General features: G+C 35.8%; 1 protein-coding gene across 1 annotated transcript in view; it reads left to right on the forward strand.

Moving 5' to 3' along the window:
• The first annotated feature begins 1,154 nt into the window (after positions 1 to 1,154).
• LOC129757590 (neuroligin-4, Y-linked) overlaps positions 1,155 to 25,216 on the forward strand; it is a 77,739-nt gene continuing 53,677 nt past the window's right edge. The window contains exon 1 of the mRNA XM_055754861.1: positions 1,155 to 2,135. Within this exon, the coding sequence (XP_055610836.1) occupies positions 1,736 to 2,135 (400 nt within the window). The 5' untranslated portion in view covers positions 1,155 to 1,735. The remainder of the gene's footprint in view (positions 2,136 to 25,216) is intronic.

Raw genomic sequence — 25,216 nt, forward strand, 5'->3', positions numbered from 1 at the left:
CCATGCTTGTGGTTAAAAAGAATTAGCTTACTACTTTCTTAATTGATCAAAAGTTTTTCTTTAGAATAAAATCTTCAAATCTCTAATTTATTTTTTAAAACTTCTTGAAAAAAATTTACAACTACTGTAATTATTTTTGAAAAGTAGATATTAAAAAAATACCTTACAATTAATGTAAAATAACTCAAACCTGTTTAAAAAGTCTCAAATAAAATAAAAATTAAAAAAACTCAAACCTTATATAATTATTCAGGTTTGAGTTTTTTTATTTTTTATTTTATTTGGGACTTTTTAAACAGGTTTGAGTTATTTTACATAAATTGTAAGTTATATTTTTAATATCTAACTTTCAAAAATAATTACAGTAGTTGAAATTTTTTTTTAAAAACTATTTGTTATGTATGCATTGTTAAACCAAAAATGTTATAGGAAAAATTTTGTCACCAAAACCCCCCCTATGAGTCGGTTCTTCCCACGGCCATGGTCTGATAGATGTAGCTTATTTTATTTGAGTATAGAAAAAAAATTCTAAGAAAGCCTTCAGTTAAAATTTTTCCCGTGGAACGCGGAAATATAAAAATTCTGAATTTTAATCAATACGGCATAAAAGATGTTTCTATAGTATTAGGAACTATTTTGTATAGTTCGCAAATGCCAGAGATCACATTTTCTGGGAGTAAATGGTTCCCAACAATAATGAAGTTGATGAAATTCACCAATCACTGTATTTCTTACTTAGCTCTAAGATCCTCGTTCAGTGACACGAGTGAAGGATTTTCCCCTGCTCACGAGTACCTGCCAACCCACTCACCACACCTCCATCCTGGTCCCTAGTTTCTTGATTCAGTCAAACACATTTAAATCTCGGCATAGTAGCAGTCAACTAACCAACGAACCCCTCACGAGTTAGAACTTAACAGGGCCCACAACCTCATCAACACCCCTTTTATTCAACAGAAACCTCGTCGGCAAACAGCGAAAGGCGGCCCACAATCCGGTACCTTTAAGGTAGATTCGCGTTTGGCTCCTCGCGTGACTGCAATACCTGGTGCCGTCATAGAGTTTTTTTATGAGCTCGGCTCGGATTTTACATTATATATGCCAATCCTAATGTTTCTGCTGGTCTTTTGTAGTCCTACCGAATCCTAGGCAAGAGAATCCCGCGCTCAGCAAGTTTCGGTTTCGGCACATGGAACGGAACTCGTCCTTTCCGAAAACCTTCGCTGAGGCCAGCTTTTCATTCAACAACGAGCACTCGGTCCGATCGGAAGGATTTTACCAGCACCCGGAGGATCCCCAGTGAAAAAAATCAGAAACTTCCCCCAACTCCTTTCCAAAAACAAAAAACAAAATCCAGGATTACTGCTCCAGTATTGCTTCCTTATTTTTTAGGTTACCAGTCTGTTTTGTGCATAATATTTCTTCCATTTGATTTGTGTGGTAGTAGTGCTATGTTTCGTACCAAGTTACCCAGTGCTGTTGTTCCCATTTTTTAACCGAATTCGATTCCAACGGATGTTTATGGCTAGGCTAGGGGAAAAAGAAAACCACTCACACTTTAGCAAATCGACACCGCATTTCTATTCATAAGAAGAAAAAACAAGCAAACTAGTGTGATTTCAAAGTGTACCAAATAAAACGGAAAATTTGAAACCGCTCACAGTCCGTAAAAGTGTAATTTGGTCGTTATATATGAAAGGCCAATGTGAAAAGCTTGATCTCGGAACCCAGAATCATGCGAAATAATCGACTGCTTTTGCTTCTGCTAACGTACGCCATCTTCCAAGGATGCCGAGCCCGGGATCCACCGACGGTGGACATTCCGGACCAGGGCAAGGTTATGGGGATGTACGTGAAAATGTTTCGGACCCAGAGGGTTCTGGCCTATATGGGGATCCCGTACGCTCAGGCTCCGACCAACGAAAAACGGTTCTCCCCTCCGGTGGTAGATAACTTGCCCAGCTGGGAGGGAACGAAGAATGCTTCCACTATGGGGCCGCAGTGTTGGCCCTCCCCTAGGGATACCCATCGGCGCCACAACCAACTCTTCCTGGAGCTCATCAAACCGGCCATGGCCGATGAGGGTGGAAACTATGACGAGGATTGTCTGTTTCTGAACATCTATGTGCCGGATGGTAAGTATATTTTTCCTTTTGAATTATTTAATTCAAATATGATATTATCTACATATGTACCTACCAAAAAGCGCGTGAGGAAAATTTCACGCGTTTTAAGACCATTTTTCATATCTGAATAAATTGCTGGGTTGAAATATATTTTTTCTCTGACCACTCTATTTAAAACCTATCTAAAAAAATTATTTCTGCAACAAGTTGTAAGAAGTTGATTTTTTCAGCACGAATCGCAAACTTGTCCAACAAGTCTTGTCGAGTTACGTTCAGTGATGAAAAAATCGAGTTTAACAAACACAATTTTATACCCAATTCGAAAAATTCTCTTTAACCAATTAAGGGGGGAAATATGAGTAGAGACCAAAAATAGGTCATTTTCAGGGGCTTATTAAAAATCAACTATTGTGTGTATCGAATCAACGTTTTATTTATTCTATAGTACTACATTTTGTGTATCTTTTTCTTTGTTTACCATTGAAATCGGTTCAGAAATGGCGACGCTATGACGGTTTCCGTGGTGCTCTGCTGGCAAATCATGGTTTGCGGTGATCGCGATTACGGCGGCAGTTTTCATCTGAAATGAGTGAATCCGCGTTAGTTGTAAAGTAAAAACATGTGCCGAGTCCTTGACGTAGAGCTTTTTTGGGAAAATTGATTTTGGACAAAATGGCGGACGTTTGAACATAAAAAGCGTTTTTTTACTTAAAATTCCGTCACTATTTTGAGTTTTGACAATAAAAAAAACTAAGTAAATTTTCGTACGTCAAGGGTCGGGTAATTTTATAAGGACTTACATGAAATCATCGATACCAGGCCCGTCTTCCACAGCCGAAGGAATGTTCAAACTCTCCAAATTTTGTTGTCGAAAACACAAAACATAACTGGTCTGAATATGTTTTCGTTTAAGGGTCGCGCTACGGCGCGCTCAGGAGTTGGTTCACTCTTTTGGCCATAACTTCTTATTTTTGAAGATATCCTGTGTGACTTGGATCCTAGACCAACATAAAAAAGTCGATTTTTTAGAACCGCTGCTCATATTTTCCCCCTTAGTGCATGTTTTTTTTTTAATGAGAATAGCAATTATTGATTCAGTGAAATAATATAATTTTAATTCGAATAACATAACTGAACAGGTTTGAAGTCGCTATTCCACAGCCAGAACTTATGTCTGAATCCCGAATAACAAAAAAAAATTGACATTTTTTTTTGTATTTGTTCTTGTTTTTAATTATTTTAACTTTAAAATGATCAAAAACAACAGGCGGTCAGGTGCACTGTGGAGCAGAGAACGCAGAGACGTCAGGAACAAAGAATGAAAAAAAGCATGGACCGCCATGGATTTTTCGTTGGAAGCATGAACAAAGATTGATTGCTTTCTTGATGATACACTTTTGAATCGCAATCAATGAACGGTAGAAAATGGCATATTTTCAATGCAAAGATTTAAAATCTCAAAAATTAGTATCATTTGAAGGATTAATAGAACTTCCAGCTGAACGGGTTTCATTGAATGGTTTGATATAAATTCTGAAATTCTTGTATTCATTTCAGCCCAATGAACAAGGTTATAGCGCCTTTTCTCACTTTTGAAAAGAAATACAGAAAAAGAAAAACAACATAACATCAACACTTTGAAACCATGGTAGGATCCAACAGTTTTGAAAAAAAGCATGTACGGTATAAACCTCAATATCATACTTTTCAATGTTGAATAAAATAAATGAAATATCTTTTAATATGAAAGCTTGTAGTATACTTAGCTTGCCATTATCGTTGTTTGGACACTCTTCATTAATTCGTGAATTGAAATTTGAATTAAGCGTTAGTTTTGAATCTAACAATTCAATTTAACTGTTGGGAAAGTTTTATGCACGACCGCAGTAGGCCACGCATCATAGCACTTTTCGACAACAACCTGAAAGTCACCATCGGAAAAATGATGGTGGAAGAATTTGTACGTCAATATCTTCTTTGCTCACTGTTTTGAAAACTTATCCCTTATCGACACTATTTTTTTCGGTACAAAAAGTAGGTCGTTTACAAACCAAACTTCGTAACGAAACACAAACACTTTAGTTCGGAGTTGCAAAAAGTATTGTTAGTTAAGTTTAGTTAGTTTATTTTTTTTTCAAACGAACACACACGTATAAGTAGGATCTCAGTGAAACTTCATGTTTCTTTGAAGAGACCTAGATTACTTAACCCTAAGGCGTACATCTTTCAACGATAAGATGGCTAGCATCTTAGAAAAGCTAAAACCACCAACCCACAGAAAGTGTACTATGTATGCCGTGACCGGGATTCGATCTCATGACCACTGGCTTGGAAGACTTGAACGCTGTCCTCTAGGCTACGGTTGGCGGCAAGATCTTTTAATTTTCCCTTTGGATTTGCTTAAGTAAAATTTTTATCCTACATGGCATCTAACAACCGGTTTTTTTTTTTCAGATCTACAGAGATTTTTTTTTACTGGAATAAGTAGGTACGTCTGCAGTATCGCAGATTTGTCTCATAAAACTCTTTCGGCTAATTATACAGAAAAATCTCAAGATTGCTCACAACACTGGGGGTTAATATTGGATATTTAAACACTCAACAATATTGCATTAGACTAAAAATCAGAAATAAAACAAACCTGAGAATTATTGAGCAGAAAATATGTCAATTTGAGAATGCTAGAAAATTACAAATAATAACAAGTATTCAATCCAACGTCGAATTCTAAAACAAATAGTCTAATAGTTTGGACAATAATAAATACCACAATTTCTTCTAATTTCCAAACATTAAGGGTCATCTAGTTGCAAAACATATCTTAAATTGAAATTTCCTTTTGAAATATACTGAATCATAAATGCGATTCAATAATCGAAATCCAAATCTTAACTTCGAACCAATATAAAGACATCGAAAACTCATCTAAGTTCCAAACTTCTGATAAACTTTTTTCAAAATTCTGCCCATGTAAGAGATAAAAGAAAGTAGACATCAGATCCGATTATAATTTTTGAAAACGATCAGAACCAATTTACATGTTTTACAGGCCTCTTAGTTTTCTTGCAAAAATCAGAAGTCCATTTCAGTTCCAAGACATCAGGTTCTGTATCAATTACCAAAAAATATCTAAATTTTCACATTGAGTAATAGCGAGTCACGCACTTTAAATAAATAAATTTCAAAAACAAATAAAAGATAGAAGTATATGTTAATTTTGAATTAGTTGCAGATCCAGCTTTTTAATTTGAAATTGCAAAAGGTTCGTTTAATTTTTTTTTTCAATTTTTTTTTTATTCCGTTTTTTAACATTCTGAATCATTCTTAAGCCGTTTGGGGCACAATATCAGAAGAATTTGAATTTTTTAGACACAAATTTCAGAATGAGAAATCTGATTGAACAATAAAAATGTTGCTGGTAATCAAGTTTCATAATCGACATAATAAATTCAAGGTGAAAATTTATCATAAGAAATTCTAATCGGAATTGCTGGCCTATGAATAAAATTAGAAATTCGAAATATGAATATTTTCAAATTTCAATCAGAGTCAGATCTGGCTCTGCATTCCAGATGGAGATCGCAAATATAAAATATATCAAATCTAACCTTGAAAACTCATTTTTTTCTGTTAATGTGTGTGACTGTGTGTTAAGGTTTAGTTACGCAAATTTTTCTTTCTCAAAGATTATTGTATTACATTTTCTGGATATAAATGCACTGGATTCTTTTTTTTAAACGATCTTATTTTGCACGGTTTTATTTTAAACGATTTTCTTGAAATAAGACGATTTTCTTTCTTTAGAATTTGAATCAAATAATTTCGTAGCTTTGGAGGCAGTAAGAAGTCGCTTCATTGGACTCGAAAATCCGTGCAAACTATTAACGTATAAATTTATTCGAAAGCTTAAATTAAAATCCTAGCATTAACAAAACGCCAAAATACGTTGAGTTTCGGACTTTATACGGGATTTTAACACAAATTTCAAAATATTGGAAAGCATCAGGTTCTATTCTATGCATTTAGAATACAATTTTTCGTTAACGTTAGCTTATTGCCAGAATTCTTACAAACGTTCCGTTTGTAATAACGCAAATAACAAAGTTTCTTTAAAAGCATAGAAATATTTTTCATTAGAATTTTTTTAAAGTATACAGAAGATTTATCGCAGACGTATTAATGAATTCATTTGAACAAAATTTGGCTTAAAATCATCCCGGCTTAATTTTTCCTCAAAAACATTTTCACATCTTGGAGAAAAAAAGATCTTACTCAAAGAATTCTATCCTGCATAGTTTTAAAAATAATTATATTTTATATCGAAAAGGAAACAAATGTTCTGCCCATATTTGATAAACGGTCTAATATGCCATTTTTTTCAAAATGAAGAAAATTGTACCATTTGATAGCTTATACTCTATATAATATCCCTACTTCATTCATTTTTCAAAAAATCCACTGGTGGAGGCATACAACCCTAAAGAAAATTTGTCTAATGTGCAATATATTTGATAAATTGTCTAATGTGCATGATGTGTTGAATCATTCTTCGCAGCAACCGGTGTCTTTGTACAGAAAGTTTTTCTAATCCCTTCTTGTTGTGATCTTGTGGCTTGTTGGTTATGGGCGTGAGCAATCGCAGCAATATTTGAAAACGTATGCACATCAGGCAAATTCAGAGCTATTTGTCAACTTTTGTTCACGTTATATTTGATAAAGTGGCTACTGAGATTGAAATTTATTTTTTTCATAAATTCTTTATTTAAATTCGCAATTTAACTTAACCGCCTATGTCCTACACCTACAATGATTGTTATGCACATTTATCTAATTTATTTTGAATATTAGGATGCAAAAAAAATTGTTAAAACATTTATTTTGCGATTTTCTCGCATTGGTGTTCATGGCACATTAGACCGTTTATCAAATATGGGCAGTGTTGTGAATTATGATTTTTAAACCGTCACATTTTTTTTAATTTTCCTGTTTTGGATCATATTTACTTTATGTGTTTAAATTAAACGATAACCCAACACGATTTTTGGGAGAAGGATTTTTTCCACGTGATACATTTTCGATTATTTATAGCTATTAACATTTTAGTACAGCTATGGAAAAAATTTCAGAAGCCAAAGTTTTTACTTTTGTGATGTGACTCGAAATAAGTATAAAATTATAATAATTTCAGAATAGGTTTGTTGATAAAGTTTTCTCAAAACTGTTAAATTTTTTGATAAGCCATAATTTTTAACCGAGAAAAACCTGGAAAAACCTCGAAATTTCAAAAGAAAAAATCGCTAGCAACTCTAGATATCTTTTTTCGGTTTTATTCGTTTCACCATCTTTGTGCGATTCGCGACTTTATATCAACGTTGTAGTTGGCGGACAGTTATTGAAAAACTCATCCGGTACAACTGTTTTCGATGTTTACTCTTGGGCTCGAACTTACGGACATCGTCTTAGGAAACAACTGACTTGCCGACTGAGCTATATCACAAGTCACTTCTCTGGATATTGCTTTTTTAAATGAGTATAGCAATAACACAACTAAACTTGTTTAAAGCCGTTATTTTGGGTTCTATAAAAGCTGTGCCTCATAAAATTAAAAAAAAATCTTGAAATGGTATGCCCAAATGCCCATACTATTTTCCTAATTTCTAACAAACATTGTTTATTGAGTACTGGAAGATGTTTGTTATTCATTGAGATTTAAATTATTTCTTATGTGTATAAATTTCAGCATTAAATTAAAACTGTTTTTTTTTTCAAATTTTTTGTCATATCGTCTATATACATACCATGACCATGAGTCAATTCCTTTCAAACTCTGAAATATTTTTACAATTTTTAAATGCTGTTTTCGAAATTTTACATAATTTAATATGTTTAAAACATAATTTAAAAGTATGAAAGCAATTAAAAAATGCTGCCTACAATTTTTTGGGCCACAGAACCACTCTTGGCTGATGAATTGATTCGGACGTTGCTTTTCGACAGAAACATGGGTCGGAATGGCCACTTAGAGACTCTACAGAAGTTCCGAAACAACCCAAAGCAAATCTTTTAACTTTCCTATTTCACTCAAATAAGCTCAGAATGGTCTACCTGGGTGCAAATGATCAATTTACAGTCCAAGTTGGCCACTTTACTCAAAATTAGCGATGAAACTTGCCCGGTTGTTGTAAACTTTTTTTAAACGATTTCTTTGTTTGCACGTACACAACAATCGTTTTGGAGAGCAATCCAGAGTACTAAAATCATCCTTCGCATTTTAGATAAGTTCTTATTAATGTACATATACGTGTATATAGAAGGGACTAGGGGGAGGACACATTAAGCGGTGCTCGAAAACGGACGCGTTTTTTCCGACGTCGCGATTTTCTTGTTTGTTTTTTGCGGATCGTGCAAAATGGAAATCATCTGTTAAATATAGAAAAATGTGTTTAATTGGTAAAAATATAAAAGTGAAAAAATCGAAGACAACGGAGTGGGTTTTAATAAGCTTTCATAAATATGGTAGTTACAGCTTCATAAAAAAGCTGTTGATCCTATGTTGGAAAACAATGGGTAGTGTTCGCGTGTGAATTAATTTTCTCGTCGTCACCATTTTCTAGCTAAATATCAAATAAGTTTAGATCCGATTGTGGGATATCAATGATCTAAAAGATTTATTTTGTGTGCAGAGTAGAAATGTGAATAACCGTTGTGTTTCAAATAGAATGCCCATTCGGATGGCCCCGGTTAGAAAAATGGAAAAAAAACAAATTAAATTCCGGAATGACATTTTTTCGGCTAGTTCCCTCATGTATGCTTTTGTCCATGACAAAGCCTACTAATCAAGTACTAAATATAACGATAACATTTTCTCGTTGATCCGAAATTTATAAATGTAACAAGCATAATGCAAGTGTCCGATGCTGATGAAATGAGAATAAATATGTTCAGGTTTTGTGTTTGCTAAAAAGATTTGAATGATTTTAAGAGTACTTGAATACAAAGATTTTCACGATGACCGGAAGTTTTGGTCGTCAATATTATAGCCACTGTTCTTTCGTCGCACAAATTTGGTAAAATGGTTTAGTTTATAACTGTGAAACTATTTTGCGGATGAATCTTTCATCTTCGAGTGTGATCGTCAAGGGTGTCTCTTGGCGGATGGAATGAATTTTGGAATTTTGAGCCTCGTTCCGCTTAGGTGAAATTTTCGGGAGCTGACTGGAAAGAGGAAATCACCATCAACTAACAAAGGCCAGATGTTTATTTTTTTATTTGGTGAGTTTGTTCCATATTGTTTATTTTACTTACATTTCGTTAAAATATGGATAGGAGTCAGGGTGTTTTCACTCTGAACTCTCTAGATTTTGTTCTGGCTCAGCAATTTCCAGAATGTTATGCATTTGAACAAATGAACTGATTGAATGCATCGAACTATAAGGATAACATTTTTCAAAAAATCTTTCGAGTTGGGACCTCGAATGGTTTTTTGTTCTTTTAAAATTTTTCGATTCTCTTTTTATTTTCAAGAGCGAGTTAAGGCGCTTTATCCTTGGTCAATGACCAGAAATTATTGAACATTGAAATTCAAAAGAGTTGACGAATCATAATAAATCTTAGAAGTTTAAAACCTTAAACATCACCTTCTAAAATATGCCACTTTTCTAAGGTTCTGTGATTTCTGTGTACAAAATAAATCGTTTCCAGCTGCTGAAGAATGGTCCTAGTGAATAGTGATAATACTTTACATAACGTGTGGTTTTCCTCATCAAGGAACATTTTTCTTAGCATGCTTCCAACGATACTGCCCCTTCGAAACGTATGGTACCGGTGGTCCACGTTTCTTCCTGTTCCTGTGTTCCAGATTTCTCTGCGTTCTCTACTCCATGGTAGGCCCAACCGGTTTATGTTTTTGATTATTTTAATGTTTTTATGTTAAAATAATTGAAAACACGAAGAAAGACAAGAAGAATAATAAAACACTTTTATTGTTCTTTGGGACTCAGACATAAGTTCTGGCTGTGGAACTACGATTAGTGATTAGTGATTAGTGATATACGTGTATATATAAGGGACTAGGTAGGCTGTGCCCGGAGCTGACAGAGTTTTTATTTTTTGAAGCTGAATTTTGTTTATTAATTGAAGAAATAATTTGCGAAGAATTGGTTTTATCAAAAAAGAAAGTGAAGAGTACCCTACATTTGAAAATAGGTTCAAGAAAAGAATTCAGCGCTTTAGCCTGAAAGTTGTCTTGGTCGAGGTTTTGAAACAGAAGCTGCTTCTTTGCACTAAACGACATTTAAAACGACATAAAGTATCGAATACATATTTTTTTTAGTAATTATTTAATTCAACTAGGCTTATGTATGGATCATTCTATTTTATCATGCATAAATTGGAAAAATTTGGAATAAGTTTTGAGTGATTTTAATTTGTGAGACCAGGATCGAATGAAAGTTTTTGCTTTTCACAAAAAGATGTGGGAAATAGTAAAGCGATTTATCGTAAATAATAAAATTTTCAAAATATATATATATAGTTGCTTTTCAAAAAACTTGAAACATTCTCGATACTCTTTCAAAATAACAACCAACATTATAATTTTGCTATTTGATGACTAAATTCTCAATAACATCATAAATAGGGTGTTTCGAAGTCGAATATAGATACTTCCATAAACAAAATATGCCGGCATGATATTTTCAATGAGTTTTTCCAAAAATATATTGTTTTGTACACTTTTTGATCTTTTCACAAGAACATTTAGGATTGTATACATTTAGGATGTATACATAAATTCTAAGATATTACCCATTAGACTGAGTCGATTTTGGGTCATTTTTGAATTTCCCAAACCCTGGGGTCTTAAAAGCTTCGTTTTGGTTCAAAACTCATCCATGATTTTCTGCAGAATTTTTAAATAACGTTTACATGAGTAAATTTGAACTTTCATGTTTGTATGGGAAAATTGAATATCTTGTACTGAAAAATCCACATCATTTTTGTTTCTTCTGTAGACCCTTGCCTGTTAATGGTTTTTGTGCCAATTTATAAATTCTCTAAAGAAAAGTTTTCCGCGAAACAACTTTTTTGAAGACCGTAACTTCCTATCTAATTAGGCAAAAAAGTTATTAGATGTTTAACAGAGGTATGTCTTTTGGCATTAATGAACACTAAATTCAATTGACATCACTTATTGTGCCCCGCGAAGTATTGCGTGAACAGGAGTCATTCAATACTTTGCTAGGCCCCAGCAGTGATGTCAATTGAATTGAGTGTTCATCAATGCCAAAAGACATGCCCTTATTTAACATCTAATAACTTTTTTGTCGAATGCGATACGAAGTAACGGTCTTCGACAAAATTATTTCAGCGGAAAATTTTCTTTGGATAATTTATAAATTAGCACAAAAACAATAAACACACTAGGTTAAACAGAAGAAACAAAAATGATGTTGGTTTTAAAGTACAAAAGTCCAAATTTACTCATGTAAACTTTACTTAAAAATTCTGCAAAAAATCATGGATGAGTTTTGAACCAAAACGAAGCTTTTAAGATCCCAGGGTTTGAGAAATTGAAATATGAGCCCAAATCGACTCAATCTATTACTCATGTTTAATAATAAACATTGAATCCTCAACTCCCTCAACTGTTTTTGGAAAGTCTGCCTTATTTCCAATTCAGGTTTCAATTTTTGAAACAGGTAGGTTATTTTTTCTATAATTGTAAATTTACAAAAGAAGTGTAGGAATAATAAAATTTTATATTTAAAGATATAACTAATTAATTACCGAGAAAAATAATGATTAAAATTGAAAATGTGCGGTCATTGGGCTTCGTATGGCTTGTATAATGAGACTGTGACACATTAGAAAAATAAAATCATGATTGCAAGTTAAAAAAAATAAACAAGTGATTATAAACGTTACGTGTACGGCGCTCAGGGGAAAATGATATCAAAATTCCAAAAAAAAAAAAGCGATAAATATAAAGATCATTAATAACATTGTACGTTTTCCAAACTCATGGTGACATACGTACAAGCCGCTTCTTACAGTATTTAGACCCACATAATCAAATCTTAGATCGCAACTGCCGATAGATGCCAGGATTTCCTGACTTTCCACCTCCTGCAGTTACTTGTTCGAAATGGAACCCAAACAAACCGGGCGTTAGGGGGGGAGGCACGTGTGAAGTCTGGATTTTTAATTGCGTGACTGCACTTATTACTGAGCGAGCACAACGAAGCTGAGTGTGTGGGTTTTTTTTCCTGTTAGAATCCGGGGGAATTTTTACTTGTCATTTTCTTCCTGAAAAATTTCCTTGCAGGGCTTATTAAAGGGTAGAACGGTGGTTGATACGAGTTCTTTGACACCGCGTTTTGTATGAGAATGCCAAACGAGCTAGGCTTTTGGACTTAGTAGGGAAGTACATTTAACTTATCTTTCAATAAAAAGGTGCATATTTTCTAGAATACTAAAGGAAAAACTTGAACAGGCTAAAACTTTGATAATTCAGCTAAAATGTTTCTTACTAGGTTTTATTACTATGATAGTAATACTATCTATATTGTTTTCAAACTTTTTTGAGAAACTTGTGAGCCAAATCAACAACACCTAATCAAGCCACCTCTTCACGAAGCTATCGGTTGTCGATAGACAAATTTGATTAGCCATTCGGAAATCTATTAGTAGAGGTTGAAAAGTTTTCGAAAAGCCTGTTGCTGTTGGAAAGTTTTACCCAGTCTAGACCGGACGCTACACGGTTCTAACTAAGGGAGAAGCTTGGTGCGATACGCACAAACCTCAAACGGGGAAAATTGCTGAAAGTTTTTAATTAAGTTAGACAGGGCGGAAGAGGCGATTGGAACGAGCAAGTTTCGATCTTCTCTGCAACCGATTAGTGCCTTCTGTTAGCCACCATTTTTCCACTTTAACTTTAACTTATGCTTTGAAAGCTCAAATTTTTTGAGATTCAAACATACTATTTTGTAAATATTTCATCATATTGAAAAATGGATGGATACAGAAAATAAATCAGTTTTCGAGAGCTCCAGAATCTTTAAACCGTGTTTTCAGCAGCATTTTTCGTCAAACATCAACTGCTGCCTCCAGCCGTCATTCACCTTATTTTGCAGCGCGCTTTCTGTTTTGCTATGATTTTGAGGTCAAAAACACTACGATAAAACTTCAGGTAGTATTCCCCTGTTCTCAAACCTCCTTCACCATACCGCCAACGAACATAAGTAGGAGTGGTTGTCCACATTTCAGTAAGTTGTTTTCGTCTGTTCGGTACTAAGTTCCGCTTCCCATCTGACTAGAAGGAAAGATGCACAAAGAGAATGATAACCAGAGGTGAGGCAAATGTTATCGTGTATTGTTTGTTTTATAGTTTGTCTCTCGAGCGAAAGCATGCATTTCTCCACGAACAGAACGATTCGCCATGCTCAACCAATACAACGATCCGAGGCAGTTGCCTGCCTACAACAAATTTTTCATCAATAAATAAATAAACAAATGCAAAACCCCCGGTTTCCATGCGAATGATTAGGAGGACGAGGACGTTTGTGGAATCCATGTGCTTACGAGACTTTCTTCCGCCTGGCACAGAAACATTCGCTCCAAAGATGATGACGGTAAAATATGAAAGAGATGATTTCAAAATGAACATAATTTTTTGTTTAATTTTTAGAAACGATTTCAACACTGCTGCTGTGATTTAATGAAAACTTTAAATTTCATATTATTTTCATCCACTTTCCGCTTGAATGTTTTTGGCCTAGATTTGGTTTAGACTCGCCTTTTTCACAAATTTTCAAAAAATCGTCTTGAATCGAATCGACCAACCTTTTGTTGGAAAGTATGGTATGCTTAAGGTGATCATCGTTCTTTTCAACAACTATTTTGAAGATTTCTCGCTCAAATTCGACTTTCATCTCATGTTATTTATTTCACCCATTCTCTTTGGTGATAAACGCCTTGGGCGCGCCCTAGAAGCGACAAGTCATCTGGTGTCATTTCAGTTATTGGTGATATTCTGAAAATCAGAGAGACCCTTACTTGAAAAAGATCTTGTAAGCATTTGACACCATTTTTACAAAAAAAAAAACAAATAACGATACATTGTTGTGGCTCTGTTTTGCTGTACGAACTCGTCATAAGAATTCTTTATTTCGCAATAACTATAACAAAATGCACAACAAATAGTTTGTTTTGATAGAACACATATGAAAAAAAAATTGCATATTATAATTGCTTATGAATTCGATACGGGAAGTATCGATTTTTTAAAAAAATCAAAAATAGACCAAAAAAAAGAAACTCTAATAAAGGGTGATACGGTCAAAATTTGACCAAGGAAAAACGCGTTAAATCGGTGAAATCGTTGATTTAAAAAATCAAATTAAATTTCTTTTTCAAGTTTAATTAGTATAAAATTAAGGAAAAATATTCAGTTAGGCTTCCGCTTTCCCAAATCCGAATTGCCGGGCCTTACGCTTAACCCCTGCCATCAGATTTTGTACAGCCACCTTGTGTACACCTTCTTCGCCACAGAAAGCCAGTTTGGCTTGAACTGCTGCTTGTCCTTAGCAGTTTTTTTGATATTCTTTAGGTTCCGCTTGACAGGAGCCCAGTATTTCTCAATTGGGCGGAGCTCTGGCGTGTTGAGAGGGTTCTTGTCCTTGGGAACCACCTGTACGTTGTTGGCAGCGTACCACTCCATGGCCTTTTTACCGTAATGGCAAGATGCCAAATCCGTGTTTCTTCAGGAAAGGCAGCAGACGTTTATTCAAACACTCTTTCACGTAAATTTCTTGGTTGACAGTCCCGGGAGCTATGAAAATGCTGCTTTTCAAGCCACAGGTACAGATGGCTTGCCGAACTAGATATTTCTTCGCGAACTTTGACAGTTTCATGTGCTTGAAAATATCTGCTACCTTTCCCCTTCCTTTTGCCGTATAAAACTCCTGTCCCGGAAGCTACTTGTAGTCGGCTTTGACGTAGTTTTCGTCGTCCATTACCACGCAGTCAAACTTCGTCAGCATCGTCGTGTGTAGCCTCCGGGATCGTGCTTTGGCTGTGTTATTTTGTTTATCATCGCGATTTGGAATCACTACCTTCTTGTAAGTCGATAGTCCGGCTCGTTTTTTGGCTCGATGCACGGTTTTAGACGATACACCCAGCTTATTTGCGGCATAGCGGAGAGAGAGGTTAGGGTTTCGCTTGAAACTACCGACAACTCTCTTTGTCGTCTCAGCGGCTTCCGGTTTTCGATTTCCCCCCGAACCAGACTTCCTGGCTGTCGACATACGTTCCCCAAACACTTTAATTACATTTGTAACGGTTGATTTGGCAACTTTTAGCGAATTTCCCAGCTTTGCGTGCGAGTAGCTCGGATTTTCGCGATGCGCGAGCAAAATTTTGATACGCTGCTCTTCTTCCCTGGACGGCATTTTGACAACTGAAGAGTGAATTCCAAAATCAAAATAGGAGCAACATTCTACACACACACACACACACACACACACCTTCAAAATGAGGGGTGTTCAGGTTCTTTAAATGCAAAATTGAAAGAAATACGCCAAGTTGATATTGACCAAATTTTGACCGTATCACCCTTTATCTAGTGAATAAACGTTCATTCCAAAAAGCGATGGAGGGGAAAGGATGGTGCACACTGTCCCTTTTCCTCAAATTTTATGAAATTCAACTAAATTTGGAGTATTTTGAAAAATTTAAAAATAAGTAATGTTTAATTCGAAAAATTTAACATTAAGTTGAAATGTAAGAAACGCGTACAGAGGACGAATGACAGCTACTGTTAAAATCCTCTCTAAATAAATCAAATTAGAATTAGAAAAAATTAGTAATAAAATTTAAACTTTTTTAACTCATTTCCTAAAGCTTAGTTCTTTTAGAAATGGGACAGTTACGAATGCCTGTATCTAAAAAACCATTCGTTTGAACGAAATACTTTCTATGAAGAAAAAGAAGGTAATGTTATGGTCTTTTATGAAAAAATTTGAAAAAAAATATTTACCGTTTTTTGTTAAAGAAATTTCTACTTTATTCGTGGTATCTCCCATTGGCCGGCGCACACTTTTTTCAGTCATGGTATTGATCAGTTTCTCCAACTTATACTTCGTAAAATCTATATTTTAGGTGGCTTCACCCTCCTTCTTCAATTTCTGATACTTTTTGGTCCAATACTTCCCTGGAAACTGGAAACTGGAAGCATTTTAGTGGATACAGTTGTTTCGAAATGAACAATTTTGATCGTTTTTGACCACATTTTTGAACGTTTTTTTTTGGTACCGGTTTTACAGCTTAAGAGCTTTGGAACTATCAAAAAATGGATGTTTGAGGTTGGATTTCAATAAGTCATCACTAGGCAACACTATCAGCTTATCGGAGAAAATTGTTTTGGACATTTCAGCGATCTACCCTTAGTTTTGCGTTTATTGAAAATTAAAAATGCTGGTATGAGACTTGACTTCCTTGATGATCCTTAACCGTTGTTGCCGATCATGTGCTTCACTCCAATGCTTGATTAGAACTTTGTGGACATTATTGACAGTGTTTACATACTTATCCACCACAAAAACTCAGTAATTCTTTGAATAATCAACGGTTTTGTCAGCTATCAATTTGATAATGACGTATTTTAAAGGAAACTGTGCAAAATTATTTTTTTCTTTTTCTCTTGCATCGTACATATCTCAAAGACGCATAAATTTTAAATTTTGAAAAAAATAGGTCGAATATTACTTTTTACAGGCAACAAAATGCTGTCAAAATTTTTAATATCCAATAACTAGTTAACGAGCTATTAGCAAATGAAAGTGTCCCATTTCTAAAAGAACTAAGCTTTATTTAATATTTTTTCAATATTCTTTGATACAACTTCAATTTGCGAATCATAAATTTTCCATGCGAGTAAATGTGATACAAGATTATTTTTGTATTTGGTATACCGGGAAGTTAAAAAAACACATTACTCAAGGATTCTCTCGTTATAAATGTCATTATAAAATCTATATATATATATATATATATATATAGATTTTATAATGACATTTATAACGAGAGATTGTGATAACGAGTAAATGTGATACAAGATTATTTTTGTATTTTGTATACCGGGAAGTTAAAAAAACACATTACTCAAGGAATATATATATATATATATATATATATATATATATATATATATATATATATATATATATATATATATATATATATATATATATATATATATATATATATATATATATATATATATATATATATATATATATATATATATATATATATATATATATATATATATATATATATATATATATATATATATATATATATATATATATATATATATATATATATATATATATATATATATATATATATATATATATATATATATATATATATATATATATGTATAAAAAGTAATTTCCGTTTGTTCGTTTGTATGTTTGTCTTCAATAGGCTCAGCCGCCTTAAGAGCTAGAGAGCTGAAATTTGGCATGGGTGCTCATTAGGACCACGAATGATGAAAAATGTTTTTGGATTTTCGGATGACCCCTTTTGAAGGGGGTCGTCCATACAAGACAAATACTGTTTTCACGATATTGACGTTACTTTTCGTCGGATTGTGTTGAAAATTTACACATGAATGTTTTGAAAGACAAGCAATTGATTTCAGGTGTCAAATTTTGTGTAAGGGATCATCCAAAGGGGTCGTCCATATTAACTATTTGCTGTTTTTGCGATATTGACGTGAATATACATCGTATTCAGATGAAAATTTGTAAACGATAGTTTTGAGAGACGTGCAATGGACTTCAGGTATCAAATTCAGTGTAAGGGGCCGGCAAAAGAGGTCGTCCATATCAACTTTTCAATATCTTAGTGATGTTGACGTTTTATACATCGGATTGGGATGAAAATTTTCACATGGAAGTTATTAGAGACAAACAACTGGTTTCACTTATCCAAACTAAAATCAGGGGTCGGCCAAAGGAGTCGTCCATATTAATTTTTCACTGTTAATGCGATATTGTCGTTATTATACGTCGGATTCAGATGAAAAGGTACACGAGAGTTTTGATGGACGAGCAATCGATTTCAAGTATTAAAATTCAGTGTAAAGGGCCGGCAAAGGGGGTCGTCCATACTAACCTTACAATATTTTTGCAATATCGTCGTTATTATTCATCGGATTGGGACGAAAATTTGCACACGGTAGTTTTCAGAGACGGGCAATAGATTTCAGATGTCAGATGTTTTGCCAGGGGTCGACGAAAGGGGTCGTCCATATTAATTTTTTTTTTCACTGTTTTTAGCAATATAGACGTTATTATGCAATGGATTGCTTTGAAAATTTGCATCCGGGGATTTTGAGGGAAGAACAATTGATTTCAGAAATCAAAGATTGTATTGCGTTGTCAATTGATTCCTTATTTCAAATTAAGTAACAGACGACAGAAAAAAAGATTGTCCAATATTTTTGCAATTATTACTGAAAAATGTATTCTGAAGTGCATCTGGAAAATGCTTGGCAATTGACTTTCATACGAACTGTTCATTAAAGCGAAACGGAGTTCGTATGGGATCAGCTAGTTGAAAATAAAAGACTTGTTGTGGAATAGAAGAAAATTTTAACGATTATCAATTTTTTCTGAGCCTCTTAATATCAGTGGAAGGTAATTCCATCGAAATTTTGATGATTCTCCAGGGCCGTAGGAAGAGCTGAGGGGGGGATGGTTGGTAACGACATTTTTCCTATAACATTTTTGTTTGAAAAATGCATACATAAGAAATAGTAAAACAGTGATACTTAAACGTAACAGCACTTGGGTTTAAGTTCTTTTATATTAAAAGTTATTCATTTGAAATCAACCATTTCAAAAAAAAGGCCTTTATTTTTTTATTTATTTACATAGTATTCCGTCTCACGACATAACTTGACGAACATAATTCCTAAAATTCACTCGGTTCATAGCAACCGTTCTCCAGTAAGAAATAGTAAAACAGTGATACTTAAACGTAACAGCACTTGGGCTTAAGTTCTTTTATATTAAAAGTTATTCATTTGAAATCAACCATTTCAAAAAAAAGGCCTTTATTTTTTTATTTATTTACATAGTATTCCGTCTCACGACATAACTTGACGAACATAATTCCTAAAATTCACTCGGTTCATAGCAACCGTTCGCCAGATCACGCTCCACTTGGTCTAACCACCTCGCTCGTTGCGCCCCCGCTCGTCTTGTTCCTACCGGATTCGTGGCGAACACCTGTTTTGCAGGACAGTCGTCCGGCATTCTCGCAACATGTCCCGCCCAGCGTATCCGGCCAGCTTTCACCACCTTCTGGATACTGGGTTCGCCGTAGAGTCGCGCGAGCTCGTGGTTCATCCTTCGCCTCCACACTCCGTTCTCCTGTACGCCGCCAAAGATGGTTCTTAACACTCGTCGCTCGAATACTCCGAGTGTACGCAGGTCCTCCTCGAGCAATATCCATGTCTCGTGCCCGTAGAGAACAACCGGTCTAATAAGCGTCATATACAGGTTACACTTCGTACGAGGGCAAAGTCTTCTCGACCGCAGTTGCTTGTGGAGTCCATAGTAGGCACGACTTCCGCTGATAATTCGCCTCCGGATCTCACGGCTGGTGTCATTGTCTGCGGTCACCAGTGAGCCGAGATAGACAAAGTCTTCGACTATCTCCAGCTCGTCGCCATCGATCGTGACCTTGTTATTACTGGACAAGCGGGTTCGGTCGGTCTCGGATCCGCAGGCCATAACGAACAAAAAAAAAAGGCCTAAAAGTGTTCGTTGTAAAAGTTTAAGTTGAAAATCAGATTTATTTTCAACTCTTGTAAACTCGATAAATTCAGATTTTAGTTTAATCTTTGTTATTGTTTTTACGATATAAATAATTTTATACAACAAATCAATCTATATATATGTAAATGGATTTCTGTCTGTCTGTCTGTTCCCTATAGACTCGGAAACTACTGATCCGATTTGCGTGAAACTTGACAGATGAGAGTATTGGAAGGTTCCTAATATTATTTGAGACTTCTCCCTCTCTCATGAAGGGTGGGAGGGGCCTCCCAGATAAAAGACAATTGTTTGCATAACTCGAGAACCAATCAAGCAAATGGTTTTAAATTTGGCATGGGATGAATATATGAATATTTGATACCGTTCTCTCCTTTGGAGAGATAGTAAGGGGGAGGGGGCTCCTTTACATTTTCTAGCATTATTGTTAAAATTAATAAGCATATGGATCTAATTTTGGCATGGGAAGGTATTTGAAAACGAGAAATGTCTCTATGATATTTTGAAAACCCTCTGTTCTTCCTGTGAGGAAATTTTAAGGTGAGAGGGTGCACTCACACAATTTTTACATCAAAGAACTTATCTAGCAAATGGAACCAAATTTCGTTTGGAAGGGTAATTGAGTAGTTACGAGGAATACTTCTATGAATAGTTGGTACTACTGCCTCCTTCCAGTGGAGTGATAGGAAGGAGAGAAGGGGGCTTCGTTACAATTTTTCGCATAACTTGAGAACTAATCGAGCAAATGGAAAAAAAATTTGACATGGGAGGGCATTTGGATACGATAAACGGTTATATGCTTATTCGGAAAGGAGTCCCCTACAATTGGGGATGAAGTAAGGGAAGAGGGAAAACTATTTGGTATAAACCAAGAACTTTTCGAACAAATGGAACCAAATATGACATGGAAAATCATTTGGGTATGAGAAATGGTTCCTGATTTATTGAAACACTATCTTTTTTCCAGTGAGTACATAGGAAATGTGGAGGGGTTCCAATACAATTTTTTAATATAGAAATGATCAAGTGAAAAAAAAAACAAATTTAACATGGGAAGGTATTTGAGTACAAAATATGTTTTTATGGAGTTTTAAAGACCCTTCTGCCTTGCAGTATGGAGAGGGGAGGCACGGAGGGTGTTCCATATAAATGCTGATGTATTGTACAAAACTTATCAACCAATATAACCAAATTTGACTTGAGAGTTTTTGATTACGAAAAACTGGGATCCCTACCACCTTCCAGCATTTGTGGATGAGGAGAGGAAAGGGGGGCTTCCATAAAAGTTTTTTGGCATAAACCGAACACTTATGACACCTACAAAAAAAAATATAATTAATTTCTTGAAATTCCATTTATTTTTGGAAGGTGTTGCAACGCACACTGGGTCAGCTATATTTTTGCCGCCGACCGTGGCCTAGAGGATAGCATTCAAGTCTTCTAAGTTAGAGGTCATGAGATCGAGTCTCATGACATAGTCGGCATACATAGTACTCTTTCTATGGGCTGGTGGTGTTAGCATTAGTAAGATGCTAGCCATTACATCCTGGAAAGATGTACGCTTTAGTCTTAAGTAGAATTTAGATCTCTTCAAAGAAACATAAAGTTTCACTGAGATCCTATATGTGTGCGTTCGTTTTTTTATATATTTCCAGCTTAATTTTGCTGAACCTGAAGATTAAGTATAAGTTATTTTATCAACAATAAATTATTTATCAATCTTAATTTATCTATATATATAAAAATGAATTTCTGTCTGTCTGTCTGTCTGTCTGTCTGTCTGTTCCCTATAGACTCGGAAACTACTGAACCGATTTGCGTGAAACTTGGTAGGTGGGGGTATTGGAGGCCGGGGAAGGTTCCTATTATGGTTTGAGACCCCTCCCTCTCTCATGAAGGGGGGGGAGGGGCCTCCCAAACATAAGACAATTTTTTCCATAACTTGAGAACCAATCAAGTAAATGGTAACAAATTTGGCATGGGTGGGCATTGGGGTACGAGGAATGTTATTAAGAATATTTGGTACCCCTCCCTCCTTCCAGTGGGGAGATAGAAAGGGGGGAGGGGGGCTACCTTACAGTTTTTCATATATCTCGAATACTAATCAAGATATTGGAACCAAATTTTGCATAGGTAGGTATTTGGATACGAAAAATATTTCAATGATTATTTGGGACCCCTCCCTCTTCCCAGTAGAAAAGAGGAGGGGGCCTTTTTTAATAATTTTGACATAACTCAAAAACTAATAAAGCAAATGGAACCAAATTTAGCTTGGGAGGGTATTTTAATGCGAAAAATATTTCTATGATTGTTTGAGAACCCTCCATCTTTTCAGTAGGAAGATATAAAGGAGGGAGGGGTCTTCTTATAATTTTTTACATAACTTAAAAACTAATTAAGCAAATGGAACCAAATTTGGCATGGGAGGATATTTGGATACGTAAAATGTTTCTGTGATTATTTAAGACCCCTCTCTCTTTCCAGATGAAACCTTTTTTATAATTTTTAAAATAACTGGCGAACTAATGAAGCAAATGGAACCAAATTTGGCATGGTGAGGCATTTGGGAACGAGACATGATCTAATGATAGTTTGAGACCTCTTCTTTATTCAAGTGTGGAGAAAAGAAAGAGGTAGGGGAGTTTCATGCAATTTTTACTGCATAACTCGAGAACTACAACAGCAAATGGAACCAAATTTGGCTATAACGAGAGCCCCGACACGCTTCCTGTTTCTAAGCAGGTGGCTTAAGCGCCACTTCCAATCGGAAGACCACCCACCCTTTCTCTGTTTGCCCAGCTGAATGAGACTCGGTCGCGAGTTCCTTTTGATTCCCGTTTTGGGAAAGAAGCGGACGGGTTTCTGAAAAATGGATCCGTACTTCGGCCCTTTTGAGGCCGCCCCGATGACGAGAAGAACCCCGAGAAAAGTCGCTAAAGGAGAGTTAGTCGTTGTTCGGTACCAATGAGCGGCCAGGTGATTTCTAACCGTCGGACGAGCTTCCGCCCCGTTAAACTGTGAACAAGAAGGTTCGTGATTGGATTCACGGCCAATCTCCGCAGTAAATTATTTCGCTAAAACGTAAGAAAAGGAACAACTCATAACCCCCTTCCCAGAGCCCCAATCAATTAATCATTTTGGATTGTTCAGTTAGACAGTTTCATTCAGTTTCGCATCTTACAATGTTCCGTTTATTTCTCGTCGGGTGCAGTTATAATCACGTGTGGGGTTCAACTGTCGTTTGCTTTATCCGCTTACATTGGGTGTGTACGCCGACGATGGAGACGCATAGTATCGCGTTCAAATCGGAAAATCGCAATCAGTCACAACTATTTATGCATTCTTGAAAACTTTCAAATATCGGTTTTCCTTTTAGAGGGTGGTAACGGAAAAAGGCTACTTTAATGGGCTCGCCTGTCCGGAAAATTCAGTTGTCCGCTCGGAAAAGCGGAATAACATTCGTTCGTGCAACGAAACGGCTAAAGTTGCGTGCCGTAGAAAAACTAAAGCTTTGCTGATCAGGCAATCGCTAAACTTCTAAGTCTGGCCATATATGAGTACTCACATGATTTCTTATACGTTGGTGGGGCGTTGAGGAAACTCTTGCCCTGCCAATTTTTGAAGCGCTGCTAACCTTGCCGCATGCTCTCCCGGCCAAAGATGCTGGTCGAAGAGTATGGTGGTAGCTATGATGGTAGCTATGATGGTCGGTATGATGCTTGGGTATGACACTGGTGGGTTCGCTGGTGGAGATAATTTTTGATCGGCGGATAACTGGCGCAATCTGGACTGATTGCGTCGAAGTGGTCCGTTGTCAACTAGGAGTTCTTGACTTCGTCCTCCTGGGCAGATGGTTACGGTGGCTTGAAAGAAACGATAGCGTAGCGCGCGGCCAGTACGCGCGCTGTTGTGGTCGGCTGCTGTGAACGGTGGGTTAGGCGGGTTCTCACGTCGTGGGTAATGTTGGCGTTCTCGTCAGGTTGCAGCGGTGACGCGGGATGTCCTCTGTCACCCACCACGGTTCTAAAGGCCTTCCGACGCAGCTACTGTCGTCGTCTTCGTGACTCTACGATTCTGGTAGATTTTTATCTCTCCCTCTGCACGCACTGCACGCACTGCCTTAGCTTGCCTAGTAAGTCTAGTTTAAACTGAACTACGATTAAAATAATTAAAAACTCTGTTGGGGGATCGCAAGATTGTACCTGCTGTTAACTTTTCCAAAAAAAACTACTTCTACGCGAGCTGAAACGACGATCTTGCCTGTTCTATTCACCAGTTGTAATTGGGCCAGGAAGTCTTCGGAGCCCTCCGATTAACCTGTACTAGCTGATTTTGTACCGGAACTACCCGATACGAACGAGTCGAATCGTGAAGTTAAACAATAAACCCCTCGATCGCGAATTTCTGGGATGGGTCTTGTCTTCCCCTTCCAAAACCGAATTCCAGAGGCCCATCTTTTGCTCTCCCAAAGTCTCGGTGCACAAAGGCATCACGAAAGAGGTCGTTCACCCTGATGCACAACAAGAACGTGGTCGATGGCCTAATTGTAAGCAAGCTTAAGCCACGCTTCCAGAAATTGTGTCGGGTGATTGAATACATCTACATACGCGCTTCTGATCTTGATGACGAACAAGTTAATGATTATTTTAGGGTGGCAACAGGCAGGCAGATTTAATTGCTTAACTTTTTTTTGTTGAATCTAGTTCTCGGAATCTTAAATTTAATTTTATATTTTCATTCAAGGTAATTTATAAATAGTTATTTTTATTATTATTGTTTCATTTTATTTGGTTTATAAGTGGCTCTAATTAATTAATTTAAATGTTTTCCAGAAGTTTTTGTTGTTGGTTTTACAAGTAAATGGTGTACCCGTTACATCATTCCGTGCTAAAGTTACGAAAAATTTGATTGGCTTGAATCGGAGATTCAAAGTCAATCAAATTTTTCGTAGGTTCGATTCTGTCAATTCGAACTATTTTATGGGTTTTCGGGGTCATAGGGATTCAACGTTAACTTAATAACTCCTCGCTGTTTACAGGAGCTCCTTATCGGGCCTGCCACTGACCATCAACGACGTGAGTCTCCGGTCTCCAGCGAAAATCGCAAAGAAAATCGATTGAAGAGTTGAATCTCAAACCTCAAACTAAAGCACTTTGAACTAGTAACCATATGAAAAAAAAATGGAATAAGAAAAACTAATAATACGTGTTTTATAGAAACTGAAACTAATTTACAAAAGAA

Source organism: Uranotaenia lowii, chromosome 3 (assembly GCF_029784155.1).
Source record: "Uranotaenia lowii strain MFRU-FL chromosome 3, ASM2978415v1, whole genome shotgun sequence".
NCBI classification, from domain to species: domain Eukaryota; kingdom Metazoa; phylum Arthropoda; class Insecta; order Diptera; family Culicidae; genus Uranotaenia; species Uranotaenia lowii.